At 46.4% G+C, this 9,020-nt stretch overlaps 4 protein-coding genes across 4 annotated transcripts; 2 read left to right on the top strand and 2 right to left on the bottom strand.

Annotated features, from left to right (window-relative positions):
- The first annotated feature begins 315 nt into the window (after positions 1 to 315).
- Positions 316 to 1,270, top strand: BO87DRAFT_174784 (uncharacterized protein). The gene is made up of 4 exons (XM_025618369.1): positions 316 to 376; positions 433 to 475; positions 608 to 734; positions 802 to 1,270. The coding sequence occupies exons 2-4, from the start codon at positions 469 to 471 to the stop codon at positions 1,049 to 1,051; spliced, it is 384 nt and encodes a 127-aa protein (XP_025475254.1). The 5' UTR covers positions 316 to 376; positions 433 to 468; the 3' UTR covers positions 1,052 to 1,270.
- Positions 1,271 to 1,478: 208 nt separating this feature from the next.
- On the bottom strand, positions 1,479 to 5,700 carry BO87DRAFT_401053 (putative nuclear pore complex subunit Nup133; the record flags this gene model as incomplete). The annotated part of the gene is made up of 4 exons (XM_025625578.1): positions 1,479 to 1,813; positions 1,870 to 5,184; positions 5,238 to 5,307; positions 5,380 to 5,700. 4 exons carry the CDS (start codon positions 5,698 to 5,700, stop codon positions 1,479 to 1,481), a joined length of 4,041 nt encoding a protein of 1,346 aa, XP_025475253.1.
- Positions 5,701 to 6,380: 680 nt separating this feature from the next.
- On the top strand, positions 6,381 to 7,845 carry BO87DRAFT_380354 (ACP S-malonyltransferase). The gene is made up of 2 exons (XM_025624285.1): positions 6,381 to 6,640; positions 6,696 to 7,845. The coding sequence occupies exons 1-2, from the start codon at positions 6,484 to 6,486 to the stop codon at positions 7,751 to 7,753; spliced, it is 1,215 nt and encodes a 404-aa protein (XP_025475252.1). The 5' UTR covers positions 6,381 to 6,483; the 3' UTR covers positions 7,754 to 7,845.
- A 291-nt stretch (positions 7,846 to 8,136) lies between these two features.
- Positions 8,137 to 8,799, bottom strand: BO87DRAFT_319014 (uncharacterized protein; the record flags this gene model as incomplete). The annotated part of the gene is made up of 3 exons (XM_025619822.1): positions 8,137 to 8,319; positions 8,413 to 8,703; positions 8,755 to 8,799. The coding sequence occupies 3 exons, from the start codon at positions 8,797 to 8,799 to the stop codon at positions 8,137 to 8,139; spliced, it is 519 nt and encodes a 172-aa protein (XP_025475251.1).
- Positions 8,800 to 9,020: the final 221 nt, after the last annotated feature.

Raw genomic sequence — 9,020 nt, 5'->3', positions numbered from 1 at the left:
CACCATACAAACAATGTATTCCTGGTCACATGCTTCTAGTGATTGACACCTATATAGTACAATGATACGGCTGGTACTCCGTACACATTTGCATATAAAGACTGACCCCACCCCTGCGAGTGTTGTACAAGTAGTACAAAGTGCCTTTTTGTCCAATGCCTAATTACAATATCTTTAGTCTCAAACAGTAACATAATACCTATTTCCACATCACACATTACTGTCTAACAAACCAATCGCTTTATATCCACTGGAAACCGTGGGCCGCTAAAGTAGGTATCGGGCTTGTAATAGGCAAGCCCCGGGCACTTTATGTTAACTATTCATTAAAGTCTACAGACATATTGAATAGAGCCAATCTCTTATATCGAGCAAGGTATGTATATTAATGACTTGCATTCGCTCGATGAAAATCACTGATTATGTGCCTAGTTTCCTCGATCAAAAGAACGCAGAAAGTCCACCTCTATGAAAAGTAAGCATCTCTCTTAAGAGCTATATTTGGTGTGCGCATCATTGGATGCACACCCAAAAGCTAGGCTTGGTTGTATTTCGCACTCAATAGTTAACTCCCTAGTGACGCGGTCTCACAAAACCAACGATCCAGATCATTCAGCATTGCACGAAGGGGGAGCTCTAGGTCAAGAGAGTCTTCCCCGCTATTTTGCCAAGTCAGGACCAGTGGATGCTGATCCCCGGAAGACAAAGAAAGATGGAGGCGGAAAACGAAACTGGTTAGTTGAGTAGTCTGGCGTCTCTCTCCATCATGGCCCCTAGGAATATCCAGTGACCCTCCTCCAGGGGCCGCTCTGGCGATGAAGTGCACGACTATGGCTACAAGTTTACAAACACACGACGTCACTCAAACAGTAGCGCCCAGGGAATTGCGGACTTCAAGACAAAGTTTGAAGCCGTTGAACCAGAGCCAGTCTTTGAAGAGACCGTGCATGGGCCCGATGCCTTTCCCGCGGATGACGACATGGTAAGGAAAGTTGATAGCATCAACAGTGATACCACTGAAGGTAGTGAAGTCCCTTCGAACAAGCCATAGCTATATCAGGCGAGGTAGCCAGGGATCAAAATGAGGATTCTTCAAGAGTGATCCTGCACAGACACGGTAAACCAGCAAGAGCTTTGTATCACAAAGGTGACGATCTTCTGTTTATCAAAGACCCCTGCTAGGAAATATGATGAGATAGTTTGACTGCGTGTGCAATTCAGGTGCCTTGCTCTAATTCAAGAAATCATTAAATGTGGATAAGAAGACGCCGCAACCTCGCCCTAAACTACGGAAGGCAACTATCAGACAATTGCATTGCTAGAAGATACTGAAAACATGTCAGCGCCAGGAAAGGATTACTAAGAATGTATAAAAGGGCGGAACGGAAGAGAAGCATGTCTGCAACCAATTGAGCTCATTTATAGCGTGCAGGCACTAGTCAAGAACTCAGATATTGCTGAGTGTTGTTCCTAAAATCTTAGAGCCAACTCAGCTGTGCCTTCTCAGTTGATGAATCGTATTGCGGTTCACAATGCGCATTGCCATTCTTGTCATCTTCGGTGGAAACCCCAGAAGGCTCTTGACGCGTGGTCTTGGCTGAGTCAAAAAGGTTCTTGAACCAGAAATTAAGCTTTCCTTTTTCGATTTGTTGAAGTAGGATTTCGTTTTCCCTGGCGAGATCACGAGAGATGCGGGCACGCCGCTCAGGTGGAAAACGTGTTGTAATAAGATCAGCGTCAGAATCGCTTAGCAACACGTCGTGCGGGCCGTTAGGGACGTATATAGAAGGGTAGTTAGAATCTTCATCAAGGCCTGTGAACAGAGTTAGTAATATGCTTGGGGACATTCTCCACTAGTCAAGTTCATACCGTCCCTGAAGCACCAACAAAGGGTACGTGAGAGTGTTGTGGCATGAAGGAAACTTTCGGTGTCCATTCCCAATCCCTCAGCTGCCTCTTCCAATCTTTCCCAATTGTTATCTATCATGCATCTTCTCCACACCAATTTCTGTAGTGCTGCATGATATTGTGGATCTCGCTGGTCGTAAGAGAGTCGGATGATTCGCAAAGCTAGGTAGAATTGTTTCCCCACGATTTCATCCTGACCTTGTTCAGATACCTGGGATAGGTATATGTGCGTTAGCAGGTCTACTAACTCATCCGAGCTGAGAACTTGTCGAGTGACAATCTTGGCCAGAGCCTCGCTAAATATTTCATGCAATGAAGGCCTGTCCGCGGCTGTTGGGTTGCGAAATTGTTCAATCGCGATATCAATTTCCGCCTTCTGATCGATTGCATTGTGTAACGCGGGCGCGACATAGGCGAATATCACTTCTTGGACGGCATCAACCTCCGCAAAATCTTCCAAGCGTCTGACGTTCTTGCGAACGACTAGACTATCTGGCATTCGAGATTCCTCCCAGACCGCGAGATTTGCAAGCTTTGCTAGGGACAACTCAACACGATGACTCCATATATCTGATTCATGCTTCGTGGCAAGCTTCTCCAAGGATCGGGCAGCGCCCTCATAGTCATTCTCACCGATCACATCATTAATCCAGCCCAGCCGCAGATAAGCTGGGTGTTTCCGTAAGAACTGAGTGACGAAGGGCTGGAACTTTTTCATCGCAAAAAGTATTCCGGATTGGCCCATGGAAATCTGCCGGGAGAAAAAAGAATCGGCCCAAGACTCCCCGAATTTCTCAAAGTAAAAGGATATCTTTTGACTGAGTCGCTCAGACGCGTTCTCGTCAGCACCTGCATTTTTGTTTGGCGAATCTTGATGTGTCACAAGGCTCTTGGTTTGGTCCTGAAGCTCGATTATGAGCTCCACGAGCGCTCCCATATCTCGGAACTGTTCGGCAAGCATAATGGCATCATCTAGATGCCCTATTCCGGCCAACTTGAATAGCTGCCATTTCCGTTGCTTGATGTGAGCCTGTTCAGTCGCAATACTTTCGTCGATAAGTTTCTGACTCTCTTGGGACGAGAGCCAACGGACTCGTTCACAGTGCATGAGCCCTAAAATCTGAAGCTGCCTAGAACTATTTTTGGCAATCCTTCTCACAATTTGAGTTTCGGGTAGCTCAACTCCAATCGTTGTTTTCTGGATCCAAGCTCTGCAGCTATCAAGCTCCAGATCCAGCAGATGTCCAAATTCGATATAGCAATAGCGCTGAGAAGTCCAGAACTCCGAAAGACCAGTGTAGTCACTCGTCAATATGCCGTCCTCCAGATAGCCGTCGCCAATGCCATACCGGCTAGAATTCTCGTCTCGATAACGAAACGCAGTCTCCAGAACTGCTAGGGACAAGTCACTAGCCTCGAGTAGCTGCTCCGACATCCGTCGTCCCTGTTTTGCAGAGCTTCCCTTTTGAGGCTTGATGGCTTTGAAGATCCACGGCACGATATGTTCCATTTGGAAAGTATCATATAGAAACCAATGGCGCACTGGGTCGAAATCACCGGTCTGCTCTTCGATCTTCGTTTTGAACTTCTCGCTCATTAACCCGATTATGTGCGCCAGCAGTGTTGAGTTTTTGCTCGCACATTTCCTGGCTTCGTCTTCCAACTTCCACATAGCTCTTTGAGCAGCCAGTTTCTCCGCACTCCAAAGTAACTGCCACCAGACTTCTCGGCGGATGGTCTCATTCTGCTGTGTCAACAAGAGGGCGAGGTCGTCGAGTGCTTTCGCTCGCAGTTTCAAATTTTGATCCACGGAAATCCCATTCGATGGAATGAATTCCGATGCAGACCGCATCAATTCCTGGCATATTTCCAATGCAGCATTTTCCGTCTCGCTGATTGGGAATCCTATTCCGTCATCACCTGTAAGGTTCAGTGGGTTTTTGGTCATTGTGCCATAGAATATAGCCTGTTCGATTTTATGCTTCGCAGTGATGCGGCCATCATCAACGTTGCTCTTTGTTCTTTCACTCGGCAAAGCTGCAATACGAATGATACCGAAATCTCGAACCATGAGCAGGCATGCGGCTAATGAGCCCTCACCACTCTGGTTTTCACATCCGCTTCCTAAGATCTCGTAGCTCTCTCCAGAACGTAAAGGAATAATATCCTTGAATGCCCGCCCTTGCTGAGTTACGGAAACCGCATCCTGAGTAATAGTAGGGTGTTCGGAAATGGTCAATGATAGCAACACAATTGACTGCCCAACAACAATGAAAGCGGTATGCCCGGGACTTGGTACAAACAACCTGACACGCGGAAAGTCGAGATGGGTGCGTAGTCCATGAAAATCAATCGTATTAGTAGATAAGACTTGAACATCGTCCGAAAATCGCATTTGGACGACAAACATGTCCCGAACGGTGCCGGGGGCAGAATGTGAGACGGATGCCACAACCGCTGTTATCAGCGAGGAATTGGGCCCGTCACGAGCATTAGTGCTTTTGCAGTCGGCCAAGACAAAATCTAAAACCTTTAACCTATGATCATCGGCTTGACCAACGATAAGAGGCCCAAGTGTTTCACTCAAGAGATCATATACATCATGCTGATGTTTGAGCATGCTACCGTTGTTCCAGTGGGTATCCCAAATTTCGAAGAGACCTTGAGACGTAGCGATTACGACATCGCGTTGTCCACGCTGGTGGGATTCGCCCGCTCGAACTGCGGCAATGTCTTTTCTGTAAAAGCCACCCCCAAGAGCATTTCTCAAGCTTCCAAGTAAGCCTGGTCTACCGCCACCTGCGGGGCTTCTCAGGAACGAGACAGTTATTGCTGGCTTCCCTTGACAATCTCTGATGGTTATATGGGCAACCCTTCCAGTAGAAAATATAACAACGACACCAGATGGCTCGCTGTTTATGACGTCTGTAGCGTGCTCGCCCGAGAGCAAGCCAGGGATACAGCCTTGGATGCCAGAGTGCTTCTGCCTGGAGAAAGCTAAGGTTGCAGCACTTGATATGGTTTCCCAGTATATGATTTTTCCGGTATATGGCATGACCACCATCAACCCCGGAACACCACCTGCAACGGTAGATAAGAGCAACCCAAGGGGGGCAGTGTTACCAGGCTCTTTGCAGGACTCGGGTATTGCAAGGGTGAAAACATCTGCAGGAGAAGGCGATGGGACTGTGGTCGAATATGCCCAGACAATGGCATGCGATTTGGTTAAGGCTAAAGCATATCCATGACTAGTTCCAAATGAAGCTCTGAAAGGCCCTGCATGTCTGTGTTATTATAGTTGTGGCGGCGAAGGGGTCAGCAGTACTCGCCTGTTTGTAAACCAAGCACCTGGTCTGGCAAAGTGGGTAGCTGGGTGACGGTGTAGAACTCCGTTTTTGACTATGCATAAGCCTATGTCAGATGGGCAATCCAAGGATCTTGTAGACTGAATAGTAATCGAGAACCACTTACAAGCACCACTGCTCCTTCACCTTCATCCTCGCGCTTCTCAGGCCTTTTGACCGCTCGTATAGGAATATTTCTGTGGAAATGAGCAGTTTCTGAATTTGCGACGCCTTCCTTAGTTAAAGTTGACGGCTGGCGTTCCTGAAAGTCGAGCTTGGTATGATTGTTGTTCAAAATGTGAGACGTTAGTTCTAAGTCTTTTTGACGGAGATTGGATCTTTGTCTTTTCGCACTTGGAGGCTTTGGTGATTCGTCTGAGTTCGTACGCTGACGCCTCCGGGGGTTGCGCTGAGAAGCTGCGGATGAAAGCGTCTTAGGTACAAACATTTTTTAGGACCAGACACAAGCTAATTGCGTACAAAGAAGACCCTGTGTAGATTTCGTGGCCCAGAAGCGCGCATCTGAAAAGTAACCGTAACACGCCACAGTTGTGATGGAGAATGATTTGAAAATTTGTATGTAAACAATATATTATTTCAAATAGCGATATTGATAGGTACTAGGTATGGAGGTTAATTCACTCCGAAGGCGGTCAGCAGTTCTGATAGGATTCCAGACACCCATAGATACCTGCAGAGCCAAGTTCTCCTAGTTAAACAGAATCGCACTTACCTAATTAGTGATGTAAACAACCTTCAGTCCCTGTTTATAACTACTTGTTGGATAGTACTATATCTATTAAACACATGAAATATCAGAAAGGATTGTGATATTATGTAGACATTGTATTTTCCATCCCGTTCTTACATCCTGACACTAGTGCTATCGGTTTATCAGTCCAGTAATACATAGCCAGGTAATACATAGCCAGGTAATACATAGCCAGGTAATACATACCCATTAATCTACATACCCAGCGTTCAACAGCTCCGAAATCTTCAAGGTTAGTACAGAATCCCCCTATCACTGACACGTTCTGCGGCTGTCAGTACTCAATATCACGTGACTACACAAGAACACATTTGTTCGTGCTACGGCTACTGTTGCTGCACTTACATTTGAAGGCAGCGCGAATTCATCTGTAAGAAATATTGACATTTGCCGATGGCATCTGAAGGCTATGTCCTGCAATAACAGCAAGGGCATTTTTCTTCCTGAGGCCTACAAAACATGCTTGCATTATCACCGAAATCAAGACTATCTTTTCGCATAAAAGCACCCCGATACCATGCTCATTGTCGTACTCAGCTAAAACCTAGTTTCCAGCGAGATTATGCCAGCCCCATTACCGCAGAGACAGCCTTGCGCACTGCTCTCTTCTTTCCTGGTTTGCATACCCTGTATTTTGAACTCGCCTTTGTTCTGACGCTTTTACCGTTCAGGTCATGGTGTACAGCGTGTGGGAATGGCAAGTTCTTGGGTTGAGAGGTTCCCAAAAATATCCAACATATTCCTAGACGAAATGGATTCGATCCTGGGTTTCAAACTGTCTCACATCGTCTCCGAAGGACCAAATTCGGAGCTCGATAAAACCGAAAATTGTCAGCCGGCTATAATGGCAACATCGATACTAATCCTTCGAATACTTGAAGAGGAGTTCGGCTTCATGACGACCTCACGAGTGGATGCCACACTTGGACATAGCTTGGGGGAGTTCTCAGCACTCGTTGCTGGAGGTTATCTCGATTTTAGCGATGCACTGAAGTTGGTGAGACGGCGTGCAGAGATAATGTCCGAATGCACGCGAGCTGCTATCAAGAGATCAGGCGATGAATATGGCATGATAGCACTTGTCTGTGAGCCCGACCACATGAGTGAATTGCTTTCTACCATTTACGAATTCATTGGACTTGGCCCATCGAGTCTAAAAGATGATTCGAGCCAATGGTACAAGGCATTCCAACAAGTCATGGTGGCAAATATCAATTCAAGAAATCAGATTGTACTGAGCGGCAACATTGCAAAAATAAGAGCTCTGCTTATCCAGCTTCGTCAATTTGGAGGACACGATCCCCGTGCGGTGAGACTGAGATGCGAAAGTCCCTTTCACAGTCCCATTATGATACCAGCAGCCAACTACATGAAGTGTGCCCTTGAACATATGAATATCAATTTCCCAGCACGAATGCCATGTATCTCCAACGTCTCGGGCTTACCGTTCAATTCCAAGGAAGAACTCAGGTTTCTATTATCACAGCAGTGTGTCGATACGGTAAAATGGTGGGACAGTATTCGATACCTAGATCAGACGCATGCAGTAACACGCTGGATTGGCATTGGACCTGGGAAAGTCGGTAGAAATCTGGTTGGGAAAGAGGTCGGTAAGGTTATGGTGAAAGGCGGCGGTGTTTGGTCTATATCTGACCCCTCGGAGATTGCAAATGTCCTTTCTGCGTTGGACAAGACTGAGAGTGACCCTCCACATGATCGAAACGGATGACTCGGGCGAGATGCTTTGCCCCACAAGCTGTGTCTTCACTATATACCCATCCCATGATGACCAGATTGGTCAAATCGACTTGACTCCTCAATCCTCTTATCACGTATTATACACTTATAATAGTACACAACGTAGAGTTATACAAAGCACTGGGTAAACATTGGATATTATCAACTGATACTTTGCGATCGACAGATGTCTCCTACGAATGCCGTACATCAGAGAATGCTATACCGAATCCTGTGCGTGTTACACCCATGATTATTGGAGGATACCAAGGGTGGGAGTCATCAAAAGTACAAGTGATCTTCAAAATCGAGATTCTTCGAAGATAGCGTGTAGAGCGGTAGGTTGTTTGCCACATAGCATGGGTTCATGGTTTTTTAAAGGGAGGCTACAGTCGGAACCCATGAGTTTCCAATTCGGTTGACCTCGTTAATGAACCTCTGATCTGTGATCTGCGAACTGCAAGATGACACGGCTTTCGCTGTGGCCATGTGCTCGTCCGGTCGATAAAACGGATTCTGTAGCAATTGCACATATGCTGTTTGGAGAGTTCGGAAAACCTGTAGGTGGGCACCATTAGTGACTGAAGCCCAGGATCTTGTGTATTGTTCAACATGTAGAACTTCGAATGCAGGAGAAAAACACAAACGTACTGCTTTTAGGTCAAATTCCCTTAACCCCGACTTGGTGGAACCTTTAGGTCCTTCATCACTGATGGGCTGTCCAATCAAGTCAACTATAACTAGGAATTTTACCCCCGTAGTAGAAAGCCAGCCATATGCTGCAAGTCTCTCGTCCACAGCCTGCAAAAGACCAAGATCTTGGTCAATTGACGTCTGTTTGCGGCGTATTTCAAAGATATCAAGGCAGGAATTCAATATAAGAGAGAACTCAATAGTGGACTCCACATAGGGAGGGAACAGCGACACGTGGAGTGGATTATCCTGATTCCTACATTAAGACTGGCGCAGCAGATGAAGGATATGAAGACTCACAGCTTTCCCAATGACGCCGATACAGGCAATCTTAGGCAAAGCCATAGCTCCAGGTCAGTTATGGCCTGCTGAAGAAATCAATCCCACTGAATTCAGATAAAAACCATCAATTTCATCGTTCTTGGGACGCGAGATCTCCTGGCTTCTGTGTTTCGGAGAAGGTAGGCGCTGAGCCAGTTATGTAAATGATACCTAACCCACCCATGAACAACCCCATACTACTTCACTAACGTAATCCACATGCGGATCAGCCACATGTTCGAGCC

This window comes from Aspergillus neoniger, assembly GCF_003184625.1.
Source record: "Aspergillus neoniger CBS 115656 unplaced genomic scaffold BO87scaffold_44, whole genome shotgun sequence".
Classification (NCBI taxonomy): Eukaryota; Fungi; Ascomycota; class Eurotiomycetes; order Eurotiales; family Aspergillaceae; genus Aspergillus; species Aspergillus neoniger.
This window is presented reverse-complemented; position numbering and strand designations above follow the sequence as displayed.

Excerpts from the sequence above, each read along its gene's own strand:
- BO87DRAFT_174784 (XM_025618369.1), top strand. Across the intron at positions 735-801 it reads GGAGGCGGAAAACGAAACTG|GGGCCGCTCTGGCGATGAAG; the intron begins GTTAGTTGAGTA and ends ACCCTCCTCCAG.
- BO87DRAFT_380354 (XM_025624285.1), top strand. The coding sequence starts at position 6,484 with ATGCTTGCATTATCACCGAAATCAAGACTATCTTTTCGCATAAAAGCA. Across the intron at positions 6,641-6,695 it reads CACTGCTCTCTTCTTTCCTG|GTCATGGTGTACAGCGTGTG; the intron begins GTTTGCATACCC and ends TTTACCGTTCAG.